Source organism: Phyllobates terribilis, unplaced genomic scaffold, assembly GCF_046119375.1.
Source record: "Phyllobates terribilis strain yellow unplaced genomic scaffold, ASM4611937v1 Scaffold_3__8_contigs__length_932513732, whole genome shotgun sequence".
NCBI classification, from domain to species: domain Eukaryota; kingdom Metazoa; phylum Chordata; class Amphibia; order Anura; family Dendrobatidae; genus Phyllobates; species Phyllobates terribilis.
This window is the reverse complement of record NW_027362763.1, coordinates 263,266,937-263,293,392: the sequence shown is the minus strand read 5'-3', so window position 1 is coordinate 263,293,392 and position 26,456 is coordinate 263,266,937. Positions and strand designations below refer to the sequence as shown.

At 44.1% G+C, this 26,456-nt stretch overlaps 1 protein-coding gene across 3 annotated transcripts in view; it reads right to left on the bottom strand.

The window, feature by feature from the left end:
- The window catches only part of LEKR1 (leucine, glutamate and lysine rich 1), a 195,228-nt gene that overhangs the window by 14,195 nt on the left and 154,577 nt on the right, over positions 1–26,456 (bottom strand). For 2 of the 3 annotated variants that reach the window (XM_073674775.1, XM_073674776.1), the window contains exons 11-12: positions 24,116–24,209; positions 261–452 (exon numbers count right to left, since the gene is read on the bottom strand). In XM_073674775.1, the coding sequence (XP_073530876.1) occupies positions 261–452; positions 24,116–24,209 (286 nt within the window). The remainder of the gene's footprint in view (positions 1–260; positions 453–24,115; positions 24,210–26,456) is intronic. The other variant, XM_073674777.1, reaches the window with a different exon arrangement.

Genomic DNA, 26,456 nt, shown 5'->3' with positions numbered 1-26,456 from the left:
TTCCATGAATAAAACACAAGTTACAGACTGGACTGCATGTACGTGACAGGTTCCCTTTATGTTGGATGTACAATATAGGCTGCAATCAGGATATCATAGTTCCCATACATCGCAAGCGCCTGAATAACATATATTACAAACTCAGGAATGGAAACTTTTATCATCTAGCTGAGCAATGCTAAGGCCATCCTTGGCTGTAGGCAGCAAACTCTGGTGGACGTTGCTTCGAGCAGCTGAACCACATAGACAGCAGCACTAACCTTTCCTTCTAGTGCCTCGCTCCTGTTTCGAAAACTATTTAACATTTCCTCATGTTTTTGTCTCTCAATTTCCAATTCCATATTTGCTTCTTCACGTAGTTGCTTTTTAGTTTCCTCAAGCTTTAGTAAATATTTTTGGTGCTCATTTTCCAATTCGTTCTGTATCTTTAAAGAGAAAGGAAAGTAAAAATCCTGTAAAACATGTAGACAGGTAATAAATAAGCCTTTTATAGCCAATACAATTTTTTTCACAGCTTGTTATCCAATCTGACTAATATGCAGTATTGACAATGTACCTGTGTTTGCTCAGGAGAAGAATATATGTAGAACAGATGTATATAGATGGTCCAAAGTCAACTTGCGCTTTAACAATCACAGTCATTTATAAAACGAACTGCCAAATTTACCACTCAAGAAGGATTGATGTTAAAGGGGTATTCCCATCTCCAAGATCCTATCCCAAAATTTTATAGGTGTAATAATAATATTAGCAAATACCTCCAATTAGAAATGTAGTATAGTTCTTCTGATTCGCTATGTTGCTTACCCCGTGTGCAGAGTATTGCAGTAGTTTAGGTATCCATGGTTACGACCACTAACAGCTAACTAACTGATTGTTACTACATGAATGTTCGTAATCATGGACACCTAGGCTACTGCAATGCCCTGCACATGGGGTAAGAGACATAGTGAATCAGAAGAACACATTTCTAATTGTAGGTATTTACTAATATTATTATTATTACACTTACTACATATTGGGATAGGATATTGGAAATGGGAATACCCCTTTAAGTCAATTGAAGGCACATGACAATACACAACTGTATAATATAATTTTAGGCAGTTTCTGCAGGAAGAAAACATCCATATGATACTGTTGACACATGGAGGTTTAGTATTAGATTTATATGAATACTGTATTATGGATCAGAAGGACTCTTAGTATGGCCATATGTAAGAACCTAAACCCTGAAACACACGCAGGAAAGATAAAGCTAGTATTTCCATGAAGGCAATGTGGCGCCCCTGCGGGTTCAGTCGCCGCAGAGGTACTGCATCTCACCCAGAGGTGAGGTATCTCACCCTCAGGTAAGGAAGGAGTACTGCCCGGGACCGACCCATCTGCATCCAACACTACACCATTCCAGACCAGCAGGCGGGGCAAGATGCATGCGTACAGTGCGGAGCCCTGTCCCTGGTTGGAAGTGGGGGGAACCGAGTGAGGGGGAACCATGTAGTGGGTGTGTGTGGAGGAAGTAGATTAGGGGAGCACCTTGAGAAGGAGTATAAAAAGGGAACCATCTTGTAGGAGACAGTCCAGTCAGAGAGAGAGAGTGTTGGGAGCAGGCGCTCTGTAGGAGCTCTGCTCAGGAGAAGAGGAGGAAGGAGCGGGCCTAGTCTGAGAGGCCCAGGAAGAGTGAGAGAGGACGGGATCAGAAAGAAGGCTCCAAGAGGAACAGAGGGGATCCCAGGGCCACGGCGAGTGCGGAACCCACCAGTGCGCCCGAATCTACAAGGACGGGAGCAGAGGGAGGGATCAGGCCGCAGAGGGGACCGGCCCCTAACTAGTGGAGAACTACAAGGCTCAGCTAGATAACCGGAGGCAACTGTACTTTCAAGGTGCACTGCCCAAAACCACAATTATATCGCCGAAAAGGTGGCTGCATAGGGTCCAGGGACTGCACGTCGCCCGACAAGATCCGAGGCTACTGGCTTGGGACACTGATTGTGAGGCGCAGGGCAAGAGGGTGAGAGCCAGCGCAGGAAGACGACCGAGGAAGGAACATAGAACGGGGTCCCGTTTAAGTACTCCTAAGATGCTAAAGAGATTGCTGAACCCCTTCGTTGGTGAACACAGGATGACGTGGGCAGTTACACACTGGCGCTGGTAACCTGGAGTATTGAACAACTGTGAGTAAAACCTAGAAGACTGCACCCCACTGTGTCCTAGAATTATTGTTGCGCCATCACCAGCCCTGCACTACACAGCACCAACAACATCCACCTCATAGCATCACTATTTCCTGCCCTGGAGCTTAGCTCTGCCTGTGGAGAGCTGAACCAACTCTGCTGCATCACCATCAGTTCCAGAGGATCTGAACCGCAGCGGCAGCCCCATATAGCCGCATACCACAGTGGCGTCACGAACATTATCTATAAAAACTTTATTCTTTGTACTTTATTCCCCTTAAATTGACCGCCCTGGGTCACGGACCAGGTCACTGCTACCGTGACACCAGCCCGGCTACCGAGTACCCCACGGCCCAGGGGGCGCGTCAGCAACAACTAGGCCAGTAAGGACCCCCAGCCTGTAAAAAGTATTCCACCAACACCAAACAATCCCTGAATCAGATTGCTATGCTAACCATGCACCGGTGTGGATCACCTGCAGACTGGAGCTACGCACGCATATCGAGCAGGGTGAGCTGTATCAAACAACATATTTCTCTACTATATTACGATGGAATCGGTAAAAAATGCTCTTGGTGGGATAATCCTATCTAATTGTTAATGGTCAATCTTCACTCAACAGCTAATTGAAAACTGTACCTTTACCGAACAAACAAAATAATAGTCATCAGTCACCTGTCAGTGTCCGAGAACCTGATTCAAGAGTAACTACCAATATGCCACAGTTCCTTTTGTTACTATTGGCCATATCAACCAAATAGAGAAAATACAATGGGGCACATTAACACAAAGGGGTTTTCCCATGAACGAAGTACATTTTAATCAATAGATCTTAGAAAAATAACAATTTCCACAATTGAATCTGTGCTGAGATAATCTTATCAATGTGCCCCTGCTGTGTACTGTGTAATGGCTGTGTGTGACCATGCTGGGATATGGTCTGATCATACCACAGCTCCTGGACAGGTGAGGAAGCAAAAGAGAGTGCAGACAGGACGGCTCATGCTTTCTGTGAGGTAAAGCATTTCCTGCCTGTTTAACCTCACAGTAAGAATCAGCTGTGATCCCGTGCTGTAATATCTGTATACTTTTTTGCTTCCTTCCCTGCCCAGGGGATGTGGTATGATCAGATCTCACTTATAAGATTATCTCAGCACAGGAACATTTTTTTAAGACATCCAATTGTGGAACTTATTATTCCAAGATCTATTGATTAAAATGTACTTTGTTCATGGGACAATCCCTTTAAGATTGCCATTTTATACACCAGTCTTAAAGCGTATCTGTCACCAGGTTTTTGCAGCCTAATCTGAGAGCAGCATAATGTAGGCACATAGACCCTGATTCCAGTGATGTATCACTTACTGGGCTGCTTAGTGTAATTTTAATAAAAATCACAGTTTTATCAGCAGGAGATTATCACTAGAGGAATAGTAAACCTATTGCCATGAAGTCAAGCATATTCATGAGCTCTGTATAACTCTGCCCCTCCACTGATTGTCAGTTTACTGTGTACACTGTACATGAGCAGAAAGCTGCCAATCAGGGGTGGAGGCAGTTATACAGAGCTCTACATTCAGATAACTGCTAGATCTGCAGCAGATAAAACACTGATTTTATTTATCCAAGCTACAGCAAGCAGCCCAGTAAGTGACAATCAGGGTCTCTGCCTCACATTATGCTGCTCTCAGATGGGATAGCAAAACCTTGCTGACAGATTCACTTTAAATGGAATCTGTCATCGGGTTTTTGCTATGTAATCTGAGGACAGCATGAGTTAGGGTTTAAAACACAGATTTCAATGATGTGTCACATGTCAAGGTGTATGCTATTGTTTACTTACAGTGAAGGTTTTATTACCTGGTGATTATCATTGTCTGAACTACAGCAGCACGTGCATGCTAGTCCGACTCCACCCCTTCCTTTGATAAGCAGCTCACTATCTCATTGCTGCATTGTTAAATCTAAAAACTCTGATTGTGTCAGAATGGCTGCACCCAGTAATCTAAGTGACATATCCTTGGATTCAGCTTCTCTTTGCCTATATTATGCTGCTCTCAGATGAGGTAGCAAAAAACAGGTGACAGATTCGCTTTAATCTCTAGACCACTGGCTAAAATGTGACAAATCTTTTGTGCAAAAATATATATATAGAAACCTACGTGTACAAACACCAGACAAGAAACAACTTACGGTATCTAAAGCATATTAAAAAAAATGGCACAACCAAAAACACATGTAGACAATTCAAACATTTTCTATGGACTTTAAAGCAACATCTGACCTAAAAAAAAGCTGTAGAAAAAATGGCAATGAAAAAACAAGTGCCCTCTCCCTATGGTTGTGCCTTTTCTCTCTTCTAGTTTATTATCACTATCTCCAAGTGAAGTGGTTCTTGGAATATGTCCAGCATGAACTTGACTAACTTGTAATAATAATCTGTATTTTTAAATAACAACTTCAACATTATAATTCTAAACTATTTTTTTACAATACAAGTTGAAGCTCAGAGTGTAATGTCATGCAGTGAATCTTTCAGAAGAAAAAAAGGAGGAAAAACAAGTATCTGTTTCGAAAGCTAAAAAAACATTGGGGCATATTTATCAATCTAAATGAACCAGAATTTTGTCATAATTTGCACACAAACAACACTGTCTTTTATGACTTGCATCATCTTTGTGATGGGTTTTAGACACTTTCTGTGCAATGGCGAGTGGCCTTACTGAAGATGAGAATGGCTTATTGGAAAAGGGGCCTGAACGAACATGAGGCACAAAATGCCAAAAATACGCCAATATTGTGTCTCACATTACTGGCGCAAAGTAGTCCAACTTATAAGTGGTGTAAACAGTCTTAGAATTACACCGATTTATCAACGAGCATGAAACACAATGAAGTAAATTTCACGATTGTCTAGTCTAAGTCTGCCCAGTTTTAGAATTACACCGTATTGATAAATCTGCCCCAATGTCATTTTCTCGTGATAACAGACAAGACAGGGATAATGCATCTAAAACATTAATAATGTACAAAATGTAGTCTGCATTATTAATACTACAGTAGTGATGTGTTCTGAATAGTATGAGTGACAAAAGGGGGCCTGTTGCTCAAATATTCATGTTGAAATTGGGTTGACCTTATATCATACATATTTCACTCTAAATACAGTAAGTCCATGAGTTGTCCTCTTTTGTACAGTATTTTTTCATACTGCTCAGCTCTTTCAAGATTTTTTAGCTCTGTTTTTGTTCATTAATGCTTATTTACTATATAAGTAAAAATAAAGTTTGAGAACTTACATATATACAGTATATACTTTATGTTTTAGCCACTGTTATTAAAGGGGTGTTCCGTAGATAAATCTCTGGAGTCACTGTATGTGACTGCAGATTGCTGAATCATGACATTGTGCAATGTGCACACTGTCACGATTGCCCTGTATTCGCAGCACAAGTGGGAGGTCACGTGACCTCAAGCATATGGTATGCATACTTGCTGTCATGAACCGACTAGAGTCTCATCAATAAGTTATTGAGAGAAGCGGATGAGAATGTAGTCGGCTCGTTACCACAACTATGCAAGTCACATTAGAACTAGGTTATATATGAATTTGCAACCTGTGAATGGTTAAAGAGGTTTTCTGGGCTCTAAAAAAAGCTCCAAACTGTTTGAAGAATCATGACTGTGTAAATGTGCACACCGTCACGATTGCCCTGTGTTTCCAGATCGAGTCGCGTGACTGTGAGAGGTGCATATAACTGTACTTGTTCTAGGCAATATTCTGTGAGCTGGGCTCATCGGCAGCAGCTGCACAAATCTCTCTGCCAACATGTATCAGTCTGATCACTTCTGCACTAGCCAAGTATGCATCTGCTGCCTGGGAAGGTAAGAAAGACCATTCAGCCAACTGACAGCCAATTAGTATCTTAGAAATAGTAAGGAACGGAAACATAAAGTATCATATCAAGTTCTATAACTTTCCATTTATATGTGGATCTTTATTTACATAGAACTGAAAAAGGAATATGTGGTGTCATGCATACCAGGATTGGGGATGAGGGGTGCCATGCATACCAGGATTGGGGATGGGTGGTGCCATGCATACCAGGATTGGGAATGAGGGGTGCCATGCATACCAGGATTGGGGATGAGGGGTGCCATGCATACCAGGACTGGGGATGAGGGGTGCCATGCATATCAGGATTGGGGATGAGGGGTGCCATGCATACCAGGATTGGGGATGAGGGGTGCCATGCATACCAGGATTGGGATGAGGGGTGCCATACCAGGATTGGGGATGAGAGGTGCCATGCATAACAGGATAGGGATGAGGGGTACCATGCATACCAGGATAGGGATATGGGGGGGCCATGCATACCAGGATTCGGATGAGGGGTCATGCATACCAGGATAGGGATGAGGGGTACCATGTATACCAGGATAGGGATGAGGGGTACCATGCATATCAGGATGAGGGATGGAGTGCCATGCATACCAGGATAGGGATGAGGGATGGGGTACCATGCATACCAGGATAGGGATGAGGAGTGCCATGAATACCAGGATGGGAGTGAGGGGCCCATGCATACCAGGATAAGGCTGAGAGGGCCATGCATACCAGGATAAGGGTGCCATGCATACCAGGATTGGGGATGAGGGGTGCATTGCATACCAGGATTGGGGATGAGGGGTACCATGCATACCAGGATTGGGGTTGAGGGGTGCCATGCATACCAGGATTGTGGGTGAGGGGTGCCATGCATACCAGGATTAGTGGTGAGGGGTGCCATGCATACCAGGATTGGGGGTGAGGGGTGCCATGCATACCAGGATTGGTGATGAGGAGTGCCATGCTTAACAGGATAGGGATGAGGGGTACCATGCATACCAGGATAGGGATGTGGGGGGGCCATGCATACCAGGATTCGGATGAGGGGTCATGCATACCAGGATTGGGTATAAGGGAGCCATGCATACCAGGATGAGGAGTGCCATGCATACCAGGATTGGGGATGAGGGGTGCCATGCATACCAGGATTGGGGATGAGGGGTGCCATGCATGCCAGGATTGGGGTTGAGGGGTGCGTGGTATGCATACCAGGATTGTGGGTGAGGGGTGCCATGCATACCAGGATTAGTGGTGAGGGGTGCCATGCATACCAGGATTGGGGGTGAGGGGCGCCATGCATACCAGGATTGGGGGTGAGGGGTGCCATGCATACCAGGATTGGGGGTGAGGATTGCCATGCATACCAGGATAGGGATGAACGGTGCCATGCATAACAGGATAGAGATGAAGGCAGCACATAACAGGATGGGGGAACAGGATTGGGGAGCACAAATACCAGGATGGGGGCAGCACAAATACCAGGATGGGGGCAGCACAAATACCAGGATGGGGGCAGCACAAATACCAGGATGGGGGCAGCCCATAGAAGTCTCCGCATGGCTGTGTGCATCAGGCAGTGCTGTATGTCTCTCCTTAACACAGCACTGCAGCAGTCAATGGAATTTATTTTATTTTTTAATAGGATTTATGTACCACTGAAAAGCAATGATTCATCTGAATCTGCAATGTATGAGCATTAGGGTTAAGCGATTATGTTCTGTCCGAGTATGCTCGGGCCGAGCTCCGAGTATTTATAGCTGCTCGGTGATATGGTTAAATAGCTCCCGTGTGCATGATTTGCAACTGTTTGACAGCTTTATTACATGTGAGGAATGTGTAAGAAATAGACATTCCTCACATGTAATAAAGCTGTCAAACAGTCGCAAATCATGCACACGGGAGCGATTCAACCATATCACCGAGCAGCTATAAATACTCGGAGCTCAGCCTGAGCATACTCGGCGAAAGGGTTAATAGAACATACTCGCTCAACACTAATGAGCATCTCTCATTCTTATAGAACGGCTATTGCAGGACTGAAAATCCTTAACAATTTCTGCACGTTTCCCTGCTCTCTAGAAACAAAATATTTTTCTTAATATATTTATTTAAAAAATTCCAGTGTAATTAGCAATAAAAATTGTCATGTGGCAGTGAGCATAGGACAGGAGTGCTTGTGTGATTTCCGATAAGAGACTTATCAGTCATTGTCCTCTAGGGCAGGTGACTGCAAACAATTGTGCCTGGAATTAGTCACAGCAATGAGCAATGAAGGACATCACTAATTCCTCGTCCTGAATTTATGCTTGAACATGAAATATTCCCATATGCAAACAATAAGTGTACCAGCTGCAGCTACATAGAGCGAACGTACATCAGAGGGGAAGGAAATGCAGCTTTAAACCGATTCCCCATAGAGCCAAATTACAATGACCAAATATGAGAGCAACTGCAAAGCAGGCTATGGTTTATCCGGCTTCTACCAATGCCACGAGTGGTGGAACTTAAGTGTGAACGTCGCTGACTGTATTTCAGGGAACTGCATAAATAACACTTACCAAATATATCTATTGATTTGCTGACATTCTGAGCAAGAGTGATGTCCAATTCTCTATTAACCCGAGTCTACTGAGCCATTTTTTTAATATGCAAATAATGGTATCAATATATGTAGCGGTAATGACTGTCTAGTACATGATAATGAAGGTCAAATCCACCCCCAACTTTGTAGATTTTAATGCTTTAAGATATGGTGATTTTGTACCTTGGCTTGTGGATATTTCAAGGAAACCTGTCACGTGAATAAACACTATTAACCTGCAGATATGAGGTTAATCTGCAGGTTAACAGCGTTACTAACCTGCTCAGCGTCCGCACTGAGAGCCCCGCTGCCAGGAGGAAATGAAGTTTAGGCTTAGTGCCCACCATGCAGAAATGAAGCAGAAATTTTCCTGAGCATTTCTGCATCTCCTTGGCAGAAAAACGCATGCGGTTTTTACATGCGTTTTTGACTCGTATTTGATGCGTATTTGACGCGTTTTTGCATGCGTATTTGCTATGCGTTTTTCCAATGCATTGTATAGGCAAATACGCATGCAGAAACGCACAAGAATTGGTCATGTCCGTATTTTTTCTGCGAGTAAAATCTGCGCAGAAAAAATCCTGACCATGTGCACAGAACTTGCAGAATGTCATAGGAAGTCATGGGATAAGGTATGCAATGCGTTTCTGGAACGTTTACGCGCTGCAAATACGCACCAAAAACACGCATTGTGGGCACACAGCCTTATTGCTCCCGGCAGTGTTCAGCTTCCAGTCATAGGGCCGGCGCTGAAACAGTTTCAGCCCCATCGCACTGACAGCTTGCTCATCATTAAGGCCGGCTGTCAGTCAGTGCTGGGGGTGCGAATACAGCCGCTGCTTTCTATACACTGAGCAGTGACTGAACCCGTGCTGGTGCCACCCCTATGACTGGATACCGAACATTGCTGAAAGGAATAAAGTTAATTTCCTCCTGGTCTCTCAGTGTGGGCGCCGCATGATGTCAAAACACTATTAACCTGCAGATTAACCACATATCTGCAGGTTAATAGCATTATGTTACATTACAGGTTCCCTTTAAGTGGTGTTCTATACACAGTATAGGTGATCGGCGTTTGATCATTGGGGTCTCGCCTACTGCAGACAGTTCATAAATCATTATTCTGAGAAGAGTCCTTTAGTAAGCCTGGATTTTGGGTGTTGTGGATGTTCTACGTAAATGATCTAACAAGTGAATCACAAGGCAGATTACTGACAAAGATATCAGTGCGTCGTTTGAAGACCTAAGCTAACAACTTTTTTGTTGGATCTGAGAAAAATATTTTTGTTATTAATTGAGCGCAGTGATTATTATTTGTGAGATAGTGGCAAAACAAGTGCTCGGGAATTGCTATACTTCCCCGTGATTGCTCTCATATGCATACGAGGTTCCAGGAAGTATATATCATCCAGGAACAGCTGGGTGAGGTACATGGAATCCAAGAAAGGCTAAATATCCCAATTACAGTGCTGAGGGCTAAAATAATGACTGTCTTCAGGCCTGTATTTTTATACAATGGAAGGCAGGATTGGTGACGGGCCTGTTGCTCCCTTCCTGGCCTCATTTTCTCTGTTGCCCCCAATCAGTCTAGGTTCGGGACTGATTCATTGCTGTGCGCACATTAGTTGAAGAAAAACTGTCTAAGTCGCCTTTCAGATGTCAGTGCTTCCAGTACGTGTGGTGACAGTTTCCACACGTACTGGAGACACTGACACACGCAGACCCATTCAAATGGGTCTGAGCACATGTCAGTGTGTTTCCACGGACCGTGTGTCCGTGGGCAAAACACGCTGACATGTCCGTTTTTTTCTCGCAGCACAGGCCGCAAAACGTCCTGCACATGTGCACAGTGATGACACAAGAATGACATCTGTGAGTATAAGGATTTTTTTATTTTATTCTTATTTTTACACCAGAACACAGCGGGAGCAGAATACTACTCACATCATTGTCCCTTGCTAAAGCTGATCGCAGGCAGGGGACAATGAAATGATGAGGGCAGCGTTCAGCACCCAGCGCTTGGGAACAACGCTAACTGTACCCTTGAAACCAAGCGCAGATACGTGTAATACTGATGCGGCACACGATTGCCACACATATCATGCACACGGACACACAGACATGGATATCTCCGGTACGTGTTTTCCAGTACCGGAAATATCCGGATGTGTGAAAGAGGCATAAGGGTATGTTCACACTAGGTGTTTTTTTCAGCATATTTTTTATGCAAATTTTCAGCTATGTTTAACAGTATCAGCAAAGTGTATAAGATTTCAGAATTCTCATGCACACACATTGGTTTTTGCGTCATCAGTATTTTGTGCTGTGCATGTTTTTTTGCACCATAGAGCATGTCACTTCTTTCAGCATTTTTTCAGCGTTTTTGCAGCGTTTTCACCCATTGAAAGTAATGGGCAGTGACAAAAACGCTGAAAAAATGCAGGTATCAGGTTTTGCTGCGATTTTTGTGCCAAAACCTGATGAAGTTGAATAGGTAATTTTTTATTTTTTGTCACGGAACTTTATCAGCAAGAGACAAATGAACAGTGAAAAAAAGAAGCAAAAATGCAGCAAAAAAAAAAACAAGCAAAAACCAAGCAAAACCTGCTTTTTGGAGGCCGAAACTTTGCTGCCAAGAGATCACGTTTTGCTGCACCAAAAAAAAACGCCTAGTGTGAACATAGCCTTAAGAAGTAAAATGTGATGATCCAAGACACACTGTAACCGAGGACTGCTACTCTGCCATTGGTGTGAGGTAACACACAAGCTTTTTGTTTCTTTCTCAGGTGGTTGGTAGTTGGCCACCCGTATGGTCTGGGAAGCTCATGTCTAGTTAGTGCTAAACCAAGTAGGGGTTAATTTGTGTCTGAGTGTACAGACTTTGCGTTTATTTTGCACGCCAATCATAAAGTACTGGAGATGCTATGTCTGATCGGGACTTCTGTGTCACTGGATCTGACTGCTTTGATCCCATTTTGCCTTCTGCAGCACAGCCAATCTTCCACATATCTCTATCACATATAAAACAGATACCTATAAAGGTCCAGTAAGTGAACCATGGGAGTCTATACAATCCAATATGACTTTGTATGACTTATATTCTGTGCAATTATACTGTCTTATGAGGACTCGTGAATAGTGTTGAGCCACCCCCGTAGTGTTCGAGTTCGGTTCAGTTCGTCGAACACCCATGTGTCCGCCGAACTGTTCGTCGAACACCTTCGAACACCGTTAAAACCAATGGCAGGCAAACAAAAACACATAGAAACACATAGAAAACACCTTCAAAGGTGACAAACTGCTCAGAAGACACAACTAACACATGGAAAAGTGACAAGTACATATAGTCATGCGAAAAGAAAAGAGGTGGAGGAGTAAAAGGAGGGGGAGACACAGATATAGGCATGTCATGCCCTTCTAAAATCCAAAAAGTGAGAAGTCCGCTCCTGCCCGTGCCACCTCCGTGTCGCCGGGTTTGTGCAAGAGCCGCGGTGAACCCTGACGGCCAGCCCCCCTCTCCCAATACTGGTGCCTGTCCGCTGGTGGGTCGAGCGAGCCCCCCTGTGGTGGAGGCAGCTCTAAGCTTTTTAATTTAAATTGTCTCTCTAATTTGAATGAATACACTTTAAATCCATTTACAAGGATCTATTGGAGGGCAAGTCTCATGCCAGCAGCCGCGTAATTCCAGCTCCAGTAGCGTCCACTAAAGCTGCTGCAGTTAAAAAGCTTTTATATGGATCGAGCTCGGCTGTCCACCACAAGGCATCCTACTGCCAGTCCCAGCCCCTATGCCTTGGGGTGCCTCCTGATGCTCTTCACTGAGTATCCCGTGGTCCCGAAGCATTTCCTTTGAAAAAATTAAGTGTCCAAACTACAGGTGGTGTAGCTTGCTTAACAGCCGGGATAATCCGCTGACTAGCAGACACTGCTACTAGGCACAAAGTATTTCCTGGGCTAGATGCAGTTAAAAATTTGTAATTAGATACTCTCGTTGGATGCTGAGAAAGCATTCCATAGAGTCTCCTGGCACGCCATATATGATTCTCTTAAAAAGCTTGGGGTAGGGGTCTAGGGGACCCTTTTATTGCCAAAATCACGGCCCTGTATCACAATACGTCACCTAGGCTGAAGATAAATGGAACTGTAGCACCCTGAGGGCTCGGTTGCTACAGAGGTATTGCACCTCACCCAGAGGTGTGATATCTCACTCTCAGGTAAGGATGGAGTGTGGATCAGGACCCGACACCTGCATGCATTACACCACATTGCCGTGGGGCAGGGCGACCAATATGCCTCTGAGATGGGCACGACAGTCCCTGTCCCTGGCTGGAGTGGGGGGGGGGGGGACACTGATGAAGGGGAACCCTGTAGTGCAGGAGCAGGGAGGAAGCAGTTCCTGGGTGCATTGAGAAGGGAGTATAAAAGGTGGGCACCATCTTAGTTCAGTGCAGAGAAGTCTGAGCAGAAGTGGCAGGGAGCAGGGGCTCTGCATGAGCTCTGCTCCGGAGGCGGGCCTAGTAACAGAGGCCCAGGCCTGGAGGAGGGAGAAGGAAGGAAGAGGAGCGGAGAAGGCTCCAGGAACGAGGAATGAAGGGATCCCAGGGGTGCGGACGGGCGAGTCGCCACCGCACGCCCGAATCCACCTGCGTGGAGGGGTCAGGCCAAAGGGGGAGACCGGTCCCCGAAACTAGTGGAGGCAGGAAACGACCCTCAGCTAGAAACCGGAGGCTGTGACATTTTATGTGGCGCAGCCCCTCGTTACACCCGCTAGGAAGGCACCACATAGGGTCAGGGAAACTGGCGCCAAGTTTACCAAGAGGAGGCCCGAGGCAGCCGGACAGAAGGGTTGGTTAGAAAGGCCAGACAAAGGACACACAAAGGGGGTCCTGTGAAGCGCTCCAAAGTTATCTGGGAGTTGTCTGAGCCCCTCACCTGGTGAGCACAGTACGACGTGGGCAGCCGTTACCTGCAGACGTGGTCTGGATAATAAGAACTGTGAGTAAAGGCCCTGGACTGCATCACTGACTCCGTGTCGTTACTGCTGCTGCCCTGCACCATCACCCCCATCCTCCGCATACACTGCCCTGAGGCTATACTCCTCCCGTGGGGAGTTATGCTACGCTCTGCTGCACCCACAACACCAGCCTCAGCGGTCTGCCCTGCAGCGGCGGTTCACTCTGACCGCAATCCACGGGTGGCGTAGTCGGACATTTAAACATCAAAACCACATAAATAGTTCCGCCACTGGTTTGACCACCCTGAGCCACGGAACCGGGTCGCCGCCACGAAGACTACAACCACCAGCATCCACCAAAAAGGGTCCGGCTTCGGGTGTCCCAAGGCCCAGGGGGTGCATCAGAACATTTTCATCATCTTTCACAATCACCAATGGGACAAGGCAGGAATGTCCTCTGTCCCCTCTCTTATACATCCTAGTGACGGAGCACCTGCTCTCATCAATTCGCCATAACCCCAATATTAGGTGGATTGAGGTGGGAGGCACCGAGTACAAGTGCTCTCTATTTGCTGATGATGTCCTAGTATATATCACTCAATCACATATATCCATCCATGCTGTTATGGCTGAAATAGATCACTTTGTTACATGGTCAAATTTTAAAATCAATGCAGCGAAGTCTGAGGCCCTCGATGTCTCCCTCCCCAAATCCATATAGGATTCCATCCAGTCCAACTTTCCCTTTGCCTGGCCCTCACAGGGTATCAAATACTTAGGAATTCCTATTCATAGAGACCTCTCCCATCTATGTTATCTTAATTTTGGGCCCTTTATTGAACAACTCCATACAGACCACGGTTGGCAAGTTAGAACTGTAAGATTCACTACGTGAACCACTGGTGTTTTGTGGAAAAGCACATGTACACTGTGTTCCAAATTATTATGCAAAAAGTGTTTAGGAGTGATAAGGGAAGAATTTGTTTGTTTGTCAGTTAAACTCATTGATGGTGATGTGTGTCAGGGCTCTTTATATCACTGTAAGCAATTGCAGACACCTGTGCTAATTAGTTTGGCAGGTGTGTCCAATGAAAGGCAAGACTACTTAAGAAGGCTGTCTCACATTATTAAGCAGCCTACATTTCTGCCAAAATGGGAAAGAAAAAGGATGTGTCGGCTGCTGAGAAGCAACAAATTGTGGAGTGTTTAGGTCAAGGCATGACTACAATAAACATTGTGCGATGATCAGGATGAAGTGTCTTGGCAATCAAGAAGTATGTAGCTGATTCACAGTACACACGTGTGCGTGCTGATAAGGGCAAATTGAGGACTCTTTCCTACAGGCAATTACGTCAGGTTAAAAGAGCAGCGGCAAAAAAGCCTTGTCATAGCAGCAGACAAGTTTTTGAAGCTGCTGGTGCCTCCAACGTCCCCCGAACAACAAGATGCAGGGTCCTTCAGAGGTTTGCAGCTGTGCATACGCCATCCTGTCGACCTCCTCTATCCACTTCACACAAGCAGAAACGGCTCCAGTGGGCCAAACATTACATGAAGACTGATTTCAAAACTGTTTTGTTCACGGATGAGTGCCGTGCAGCGCTCGATGGTCCAGATGGATGGAGTGGAGGATGGCTGGTTGATGGACACCCCACGCAAACACGGCTACAGCGCCAACAAGGAGGAGGTGGAGTAATGTTTTGGGCTGGAATCATGGGGAGAGAGATTGTCGGCCCCTTTAGGATCCCTGAAGGCGCTAAAGATGAACTCCATAATGTATGTGGATTTTCTCAAACAGCACTTCCTGCCATGGTTCAAGAAGAAGAACCGTGTATTTCACAGCAAGATCATTTTTTTGCATGATAATGCACCATCTCATGCTGCACATAAAACATCTGCATCTCTGGCTGATATGGGCATAAAAGGGGACAAACTTATGGTGTGACCCCATGCTCCCCTGACCTCTACCCCATTCAGAACCTCTGGAGCATCATCAAAAGGAGTGTCTATGATGGCGGGAGGCAGTTCACATCTAAGCAACAGCTCTGGGAGGGTATTCTGTCCTCATGCAAAACAATTGAAGCAGAAACCATCCAAAACCTGACAAATTCAATGGACGAGAGAGTTCAGAAGCTCCTTTCGAACAAGGGGTCCTATGTGAAAATGTAACATCACCTAGAATAAAGTTTTGAGTTGAAAACTGTTTGATTTCAGTTTCTAATAACCTGCTAATGCTTATAATTTCAAAAATGACCATTTTTTTGGTCTTTATTAAAATGAAAAGGTTGATCGAAAAGTTTGGGGGATCTAAGAGTGTGGCAACCCAGTAGTCATGATTACTTCGAATTCTGACAATATGAGGGTCATGTTGCAGGTAGTGCAGCAAGAAGGCACTTATATGTCTTGCGCATCTCGGAGCCCCAAAATTATTTTCCGGGCTAGATGCAGCTAAAAATTATTATTAATTTTAAATCTGGTGGAGCTTAGTATAGATGGCCTAATAGGATCAGTGCTGCACACTGCTACAAAGCCCACATTATTTTCCAGTCAAGATACAGATAAACATGATTAGTAATTTTAAATCTGGTGGAGCTTATTATAGATGGCCTAATAGAATCAGTGCTGCACACTGCTACAAAGCCCAAATTATTTTCCAGCCAAGATACAGATAAACATGATTAGTAATTTGAAAGCTTAAAACGGTTGGTAGGGTGATTTTAACCAATCATCAAGCTTTTACTCTCCCCAGGATGACACAGGGGTAGAAAAGTCGTTTCGGATCCATGATTTGTTCATCTTTATGAACGTGAGTCTGTCTACATTATCAGTGGAGAGCCGCGTGCGCTTATCTGTCAGCACACCACCAGCAGCGCTGAACACACGTTCAGACAGAACGCTGGCTGCGGGGCATGACAAGATCTCCAAGGCATAAGTGGCTAGCTCCGGCCATTTATCCAGATTGGAAGCCCAAAAAGAGCAAGGGTCCAGTGACACAGTCATGGCTTCAATGTTTACTTGGAGATACTCCTGTACCATCGTCTCTAGGCGTTGACTATGTGTCAGACTTCTTGTCTCCTGTGGCCTTGCAAAGGATGGGCTAAAAAAGTGGTGAAATGATTCCGCAAAATTGATGTTACCAGCAGATACTGTGGTTCTGTTACGGTTTGAGTGCTGAACACTTGACGGTCCCACGGTTGGCAAGTTGGAACTGTGAGATTCACTACGTGCACCACTGGTGTTTTGTGGAAAAGCACATGTAAGATTCTGCAACAGTCTCTGCTGATACTCCTGCATTCGTGCATCCCTTTCTATGGCAGGAATAATTTCTGCAAATTTACTTTTGTACCGGGGATCTAACAGTGTGGCAACCCAGTAGTCAGGATTATTTCTAATTCTCACAATTCGAGGGTCATGTTGCAGGTAGTGCAGCAAGAAGGCACTCATGTGTGTTGCACATCCAGGAGCACCAAGTCCCTGTTGTGTTGGTGGCGAGGTAACAATCATGCTTCCTTCCTCTGTCCTCTCCCCCCAACCTCGCACAACAGAAATGTGATCAAGGTCTTCCATCAGTTCGTCCTCCACTTCTTCCTGGGCTCCTGCACCTTCCTCACTAGTTTGGCTGCTACCATGCGCCCTGGTAAAACCATCTCCCCCACCCTCACATGCCTGCCGCCTTGGTGCTGCCGACCGTCTGGACCTTGCAGATGTTAGCCCTTCCGCATACAACTCCTCCTCCTCTACTTCCTCCACCTCCTCTTGTGCCACCACCTGACTCCGAATTCTGTTTAACATGTGCTCCAGCTTGTAAATCACCGGAATAGTCATGCTGATAATGGCATCGTCAGCACTAAACATCTTCGTCGCCATTTCAAAACTGTGCAGAAGGGTGCATAGGTCCCTGATCTGAGACCACTCCTCCAGCGTGATTTGCCCCACCTCTGGATCTCGTTGGCCCAGGCTATACGTCAGAACGTATTGCACCAGGGCTTGTCGGTGCTGCCACAGTCGCTGCAACATGTGCAGAGTTGAATTCCACCGGGTAGGCACATCGCATTTTAGCCGGTGAAGTGGCAGGCCCAACGACTTCTGTAGAGATGTAAGTCGCTGAGCTGCGGGATGCGAACGGCGGAAGTGAGCACACAGCGACCGTGCCCTCTGCAGAAGGCCATCTAGTCTGGGATAGTGGGCTAAAAATTGCTGGACAACCAGGTTCAACACGTGAGCCATACAAGGCACGTGTGTGACATTGCCCCGGCGAAGGGCCGTACCCAGGTTTGCAGCATTGTCGCACACGGCCTTCCCTGGTTTCAGGTCCAGTGGAGACAACCATTCATGAAATTGGTTCTCCAGAGCTGACCACAACTCCTCAGCTGTGTGACTCACATTTCCCAGACATTTCAAAGTAAAAACCGCCTGATGACGTTGAGCCCTACCGCCAGCATAGTAAGGAGGTGTGCAGGATCCCTTCTGCGCAGTTAGAAAGCTTGTGGCATGACCAGACAGGCTTTGGGTGCAGGTGGAAGACCGAGAGGAGGTTGAGGAGGCAGAAGCAGTGGAGGAACTTTGACATAAAGAGGATTGACGCACAACTCGTGGGGACGGCAAGACTTGGACAGCAGCCCCTTGTCCTGCTGTCACCATAGTTACCCAGTGCCCAGTCAGCGACATGTAACGCCCCTGTCCATGCCTACTCGTCCAAGTGTCTGTGGTGAAATGCACCCTGTCACACACAGAGTTTCTCAAAGAAGCGGTGATGTTGTGTGCGACATGCTGGTGGAGTGCAGGCACACCTTTCTTTGAGAAATAGTGCCGACTGGGCATCTGGTACTGGGGCACTGCGACGGACATAAGGTCTCGAAAATCCTCTGTGTCCACCAGGCGGAAAGGCAGCATTTCTGTAGCCAAGAGCTTGCAGATGGTGAAATTCAACCTCTTAGCTTTCTCATGGCTAGGAGGAAATGGTCTTTTACTTGTCCACATCTGAGGGACCGAGGGCTGGCTATTGTGCTTAGACGGGGTTGATAAGGGTGTCCCCGGCAAACTGCCGGTCTGTGAGGAAGATGCAGGCGGACATGTTAGGTTGCCTTGATCCAAAGGTGGTGCTATCGATGTCGGACAGCGCTCAACACCAGCTGGTGTTACCACCTCCAAAGAAAATGATGACCTGCCAATCACGCTGGCTGTTGCGGGTAAAGAGGTGGCAGGTCTGCGCCCCAAAACAGGTGTGACTGCTGTCCCCCCAGTCACAGAGGATGAAGAGGCCGCGGATGCACAAGATATGGCAGACGGTGGTTAGCCCGGCCGGCTAGGCCGCATTGTAGCACACTGAGCTTCCCACTGCAACTTATGCTTCATGTCCATGTGCCGGTTCATGCATGAAGTACTCAAACTATGTATTTTTTGGCCTCTACTTAGCTTTTGCTGACAAATGTTACAGATAACACGAGTTGGGTCATCTTTATCGATCTGAAAAAATGCCCAGGCTATGCAAGGCTTAGCACCCATGCGACCTGAAGAGCCACCACGACTTGTGGTGAGAGGCAGAGTTGTGTTTGAGGATGCAGTTGTTGACGTGCTTCCAGTACTACGTCTCTGTCCAGGAAGGCGCAACCTGACCTCGTCGTCACTAGCATCTTCCTCCACCTCCTCTGCTGACCTCATCTCTTGGCTGACTGTGGGTTGACAGTAAGTGGGATCTCCAACCTCATCATCATCACCCTGTGCGTTATCACACCCGTCGTCCTCAGAGCCAACCTGTTCCTGCCCTGACAAAAAACTAAAGTTGTTGCTCCAATCAGGTATATGAGTCTCATCATCGTCTTCCTCATTGTCTCCACCAACAGGAGTTACAGTTTGGGAATGAGGGTCTACATTATGGTAAGAACCTTCTGCGTCTGGTCCTGGATCCGACTCATAAAGATTCTGGGCATCAGTGCAGATCATTTCCTTGTCTGGATTCACAGAAGCGCTGGAGTCGACCTCTGATTCCCAGGCTATAGTATGAGTAAACAGCTCTGCAGACTCAACCATCTGTTCTACCTCATACTCAGACGGGCAGCTGGAGATTTGGGAGCTGTGAGGAAGCAAGTGCGATTGGGGTGACACCTTTGAGGACTGGAGTATTTGTGATGTTGAAGTTGATGTGGAGGAGAGCCCACTTAAAGGAGCAATTGATATCCGTTGAAGCACCTGCTGTTTTTGTGCCTCACCTGGAATTTGTAGCGATTGGCGTGGCCGTAAGAAAGGGATCTTATCACATTGTCCGCTAAAAGAAGTAGACATTTTAGTTTGGCTGGAAGATGGTCTTTCTTCTGCAGATGTTACTGTTGCTTTAACACCTACCCCACGGACACAACCTTTTTTCCCCTTCCCAACACGCCTATTCCCCTTTCCACCAGCAGCAGGCCTTTTTCCACTCATTTTGGTGGTTAACTAATTCACAACTCTGGAGTTGTTTGCACAAAAAAACAATGGATGGGAACCGAGCAGAGCTGAGTGGCCAAACTGTGGTATTAGGCCAAAACTATTGGCTGGGTTAGATGCAGAAAAAAATTATATTCAATTTGCAACCTGATGGAGGTCAGTATAGATGGACTAATAGAACAAGTCCCACACACAGCTAGAAGCCCAAATATTTTTTCAGAGGTAGATGCAGAAAAAAATTGTATTCAGTTTGCAACCTGATGGAGGTCAGTATAGATGGACTAATATAACAAGTCCTACACACAGCTAGAAGCCCAAATATTTTTTCAGAGGTAGATGCAGAAAAAAAATATATTCAGTTTGCAACCTGATGGAGGTCAGTATAGATGGACTAATAGAACAAGTCCCACACACTGCTAGAAGGCCAAATATTTTTTCAGAGCTAGATGCAGATATAAATTATTTTTAATTTGCAACCTGATGGAGGTCAGTATAGATGGACTAATAGAGAAAGTCCCACACACTGCTAGAAGGCCAAATATTTTTTCAGAGCTAGATGCAGAAAAAAATTATATTCAGTTTGCAACCTGATGGAGGCCAGTATAGATGGACTAATAGAACAAGTCCCACACACAGCTAGAAGGCCAAATATTTTTTCAGAGGTAGATGCAGATAAAAATTATTTTTAATTTGCAGCCTGATGGAGGTCAGTATAGATGGACTAATAGAGAAAGTCCCACACACTGCTAGAAGGCCAAATATTTTTTCAGAGCTAGATGCAGACAAAAAATTATTTTGAATTTTCAACCTGATGGAGGTCAGTATAGATGGACTAATAGAGAAAGTCCCACACACTGCTAGAAGGCCAAATATTTTTTCAGAGCTAGATGCAGATAAAAATTATTTTTAATTTGCAACCTGATGGAGGTCAGTATAGATGGACTAATAGAGAAAGTCCCACACACTGCTAGAAGGCCAAATATTTTTTCAGAGCTAGATGCAGAAAAAAATTATATTCAGTTTGCAACCTGATGGAGGTCAGTATAGATGGACTAATAGAACAAGTCCCACACACAGCTAGAAGCCCAAATATTTTTTCAGAGGTAGATGCAGATAAAAATTATTTTTAATTTGCAACCTGATGGAGGTCAGTATAGATGGACTAATAGAGAAAGTCCCACACACTGCTAGAAGACCAAATATTTTTTCAGAGCTAGATGCAGACAAAAAATTATTTTGAATTTGCAGCGTGATGGAGGTCAGTATAGATGGACTAATAGAGAAAGTCCCACACACTGCTAGAAGCACAATATTTTTTCAGAGGTAGATGCAGAAAAAAAATATATTCAGTTTGCAACCTGATGGAGGTCAGTATAGATGGACTAATAGAGAAAGTCCCACACACTGCTAGAAGGCCAAATATTTTTTCAGAGCTAGATGCAGATAAAAATTATTTTTAATTTGCAACCTGATGGAGGTCAGTATAGATGGACTAATAGAGAAAGTCCCACACACTGCTAGAAGGCCAAATATTTTTTCAGAGCTAGATGCAGAAAAAAATTATATTCAGTTTGCAACCTGATGGAGGTCAGTATAGATGGACTAATAGAACAAGTCCCACACACAGCTAGAAGCCCAAATATTTTTTCAGAGGTAGATGCAGAAAAAAATTATATTCAGTTTGCAACCTGATGGAGGTATGTATAGATGGATTAATAGAACAAGTCCCACACACAGCTAGAAGCCCAATATTTTTTCAGAGGTAGATGCAGAAAAAATATATATTCAGTTTGCAACCTGATGGAGGTCAGTATAGATGGACTAATAGAGAAAGTCCCACACACTGCTAGAAGGCCAAATATTTTTTCAGAGCTAGATGCAGACAAAAAATTATTTTTAATTTGCAACCTGATGGAGGTCAGTATAGATGGACTAATAGAGAAAGTCCCACACACTGCTAGAAGGCCAAATATTTTTTCAGAGCTAGATGCAGATATAAATTATTTTTAATTTGCAACCTGATGGAGGTCAGTATAGATGGACTAATAGAGAAAGTCCCACACACTGCTAGAAGGCCAAATATTATTTCAGAGCTAGATGCAGAAAAAAATTATATTCAGTTTGCAACCTGATGGAGGTCAGTATAGATGGACTAATATAACAAGTCCCACACAGCTAGAAGCCCAAATATTTTTTCAGAGGTAGATGCAGAAAAAAATTATATTCAGTTTGCAACCTGATGGAGGTCTGTATAGATGGATTAATAGAACAAGTCCCACACACAGCTAGAAGCCCAATATTTTTTCAGAGGTAGATGCAGAAAAAAAATATATTCAGTTTGCAACCTGATGGAGGTCAGTATAGATGGACTAATAGAACAAGTCCCACACACAGCTAGAAGCCCAAATATTTTTTCAGAGGTAGATGCAGAAAAAAATTATTTTTAATTTGCAACCTGATGGAGGTCAGTATAGATGGACTAATAGAGAAAGTCCCACACACTGCTAGAAGGCCAAATATTTTTTCAGAGCTAGATGCAGACAAAAAATTATTTTGAATTTGCAGCGTGATGGAGGTCAGTATAGATGGACTAATAGAACAAGTCCCACACACTGCTAGAAGGCCAAATATTTTTTCAGAGCTAGATGCAGAAAAAAATTATATTCAGTTTGCAACCTGATGGAGGTCAGTATAGATGGACTAATAGAACAAGTCCCACACACTGCTAGAAGCCCAAATATTTTTTCAGAGCTAGATGCAGAAAAAAATTATATTCAATTTGCAACCTGATGGAGGTCAGTATAGATGGACTAATAGAATGATGCTATGCCCAAAAGATTTTACTTCACTATGTACAGTAAAAAAATTGGTATTCTATACACAGGTGGTATATCTTGCAACACAGATAGGCTACTCCACTGACTAACACACTCTGCAATAGGCCAAAAAGGATTAGCTTTGCTAGATTCAGCCAAATGCTGTGAAAAAAACTTGCACAGCACTGGCACAGACCTGCCTGGCAAAAACTGATAGGAACTGATGTAACCTAGTCCTGAAAAGGACTGCAATTACAATTAGTCTTTACTCCCACAATCTATCTATTTAAGAGCACAGACCTGCCTGATAAAAGTCGTAGGAAATGCTGTAACCTAGTCCTTAAAAGGACTGCAATCACAACTATTCCCTACTCCCAAGCTATCTGTAGATTTTTGCGAAAATTGGCTTGAAATTAACAAGGTATAGCGCACACAGCAACAGCGGTGCCGTCTAACACGCAGCTGCAGCAGTGAGAAAATGGTGGCGACGGGGAAAATGGCTTGGTCTTATAGGGCAAGGACATGTGACATACACTGCCAATGACACATGCCCTTGCTTGTGTGAAAAAAAGCACTTCGCTCCGTGTGTGCGCTGCTGATAGGCTGACAGATTGCACCTCCCCACTGTAAATGCGGGAAAGAGAAAAAAAAATGGAGATCTTCATTATTCCTGCAAAGATCCATCCCCTGCCCCTCCCCCCACCCCGCTGTACACTCAAACTGCGTATTAACATTAATTTTCATCATTACTGAGAAAAAATCCAGTTATGATTTTGGTGCACGAACAGTTATTGAACATAACCTCGAACAGCCAAATTTTTATCAAATTGTTCGTGTTCGCCGAACGGCTCGAACACCGACCAAAACAGCTCGAATTTGAGATTGGCGAACAGTTCGAGTAGAACAACGCTCATCTCTACTCGTGAAGCTCCAGCTTGATCTGAGACCTAAAGAGAAGAGGCTCAATAAGAAAAACAAAAAACTACTTGACTCAAAAACCTAAAGTCACTAAATTCACAGGACTATAACCTTTACAGTTGTTGTACTAGTAATCACTCGCATTATGGAAACATGAACTTTACAACGACCTGTTCATAGTAAATTTGAACTGTTCCGCTCTCTTGCCATGTAAATGCTAAACTGTGTTTGTCTATTAGAGAAGGGATGGTGGCAATGCCATAGCGGCTAAGCAGGGCAGCTTGGGATATGACGACTAAGTGCTCTGTTCGGCAATAATCCAGTACCATAGCGCTCATACACTTGTAAAAGCTGGGCTCATACCTTCCTTTCCCAGCTGTCTTCGCTCAGCATCCTTTGTTTCAGAGCTTCCTGGAGCTGATCAATTCTGTTCTGATAGGAAACAATCTGCACTTCTCTGAAAGTAAAAGCAACATATTATGTGGTGCAATTTACCTAATGCAACTAAGTATTAAAAGAGATTTATACTACAGGAATAAGTCTAGAAAACATTATTTGCGACTGCCTTATCTCAAAGGAAAAGGTTTCCAGAAAAGCACACTGTGGAGATTACCTTATTATAGTGAGGAGCCATTACATTATCTTGAGAAGTGTATTCATTTACACATACATCCTAATAACGACCCACTTCCTAACCCTCCAACTAGTTTTTTTTATTTATTGATTGTGTTTCCTGAAATATTACTACATTTTCAAAGTAAAAAGTCTTAAGACATTTTCAAGCACAATTGAGGCCAAAAGTTTTGAGACCGACACAAATTTTCGTTTTCACAAAGTTGGCTGCTTCCATGTTTTTAGATCTTTTGGTCAGATATTTCTATGGTTATTGAATACAATTATAAGTATTTCATACATTTTTAATCTTTGATTGACAAATGCATTAAGTTCATACACAGACTCAATTTTTACAGTGTTGATCCTTATCTTTCAAGACTTCTGCAATTCGCCCTAATATGCTGGATATCAGCTTCTGGGCCCAATCCTGACTGATGGAAACACATTCTTGTGTAATCAGTGCTTGGAGTTTATCATCAGTTCTGTGTTTTTGTTTGCTCACCCACTTTTCAGGAATTGATCACAAGTTCTCAATCGCATTGAGTTCTGGGGAGTTTCCTGGCTATAGAAACAAAATATCAATGGTCACAGAGACACTTAGTTATAACTTTTGTCTTGTGACATGGTCTCCATCATACTGGAAAAAGCACTGTTCATCACTAAATTATTTCTGGATTGTTGGGAGAAGTTGCTCTTGAAGGATGTTTAGATACCATTCTTTATTCATGGCAGTAATCTTTGGTAAAATTGTGAGTGAGCTCACTCCATAGATGAAAAGCCCCCACACATGAACGACCTCAAGATGCTTTACTGTTGGCATGACACAGGACTCTTGGTAGCGCTCACCATTTCTTCTCCAGTCAATCATTCTTCCAGATGTCCTAAACAGTTTGATGGGGGCTTCATTAGAGAAAACCACTTTAGGCTATATTCGCAAGTAGTGTTTTTGCTGCGATATTTTTCTGTAGCCAAAACCTGTTCTCTTGACAATAAAAACACTGGGTTAAAAACTCCCATTTTACAGTGCTGTAACGGTATTTTTTTGCCTTTTTATGTGTAGATTTCATGTGCGCTTTGTCTACAGTACATGTTTACTAAAGTTAGTTTTATTCACCAAAAATGTTCCGAAAAATGTCGCAAAAACATTTGTTGCATTTTTGCCACGTTTTTTCACTCTTATTGCTTTCTGTGGATTAAAAACCACTGCAAAAACGCTGAAAGAATTGACATTCTACAGATTTAAAAAATGCTGCAGTTCTAAAATCCAGACCAGGAAAAACAAACAAATGTGTGCATGAGATTTCTGAAATCTCATAGATTTTTGCTCTTACTGTGAAAAGAAGTTTTTAGTTTGCATAAAAAATACTGCAAAAAAGCTATATGTGAACATAGCCATAACCCAGTCTTTTGCAGTCCAATTCCTGAACTTCCTGCAGAATTTGAGTCTGTCCTTGATGTTTCTTTGGAGAGAAGTGGTTTCTTTGTTATGGTGTCCTTGACACCAAGCCAGCCTCTAAAAGCCTTTGCCGCACTGTGCATGCAGATGCACTGACATCTGCCTGCTACCATTCCTGAGCAAGCTCTGCACTGATAATGAATCGATCCTGTAGCTGAATCCTCTAGCACTTGCTGGATATTCTTGGGCATCCTGAAGCCTTCTTCACACCAATTAAACATCTGTGTTTGACGTTCTTGATGATCCAATAAATAGTTGATTTAGGGGCAATCTTATAAGCAGCAAACTAATCCCAATAAAGCCCTTTTGATGCAAAGCAATGATGACTGCATGTGTTTCCTTGGAGGCAACTTTGGTTAACAGAAGAAGACAATGATTTCAAGCCCTAGCCCCCTCTTAAAAGCAACCAATCAGCTCTTATAATTCAATCAGCAACAAAGAGTGATATCTGCTGCCTTGTCATCAATAATACTTTCTCCTGAGCTAACAAGAAGATTACTGAAATGATGTATGCAGATCATTTTGTTGCATGGGTGAAATTTAGTGGAGATGAGTTTTTTTTAAATTAAGTTAAATTTCATGGCAAGGAATGATTGTTTGCAATGCATCTGATCCCTCTTCATACCAATCTAG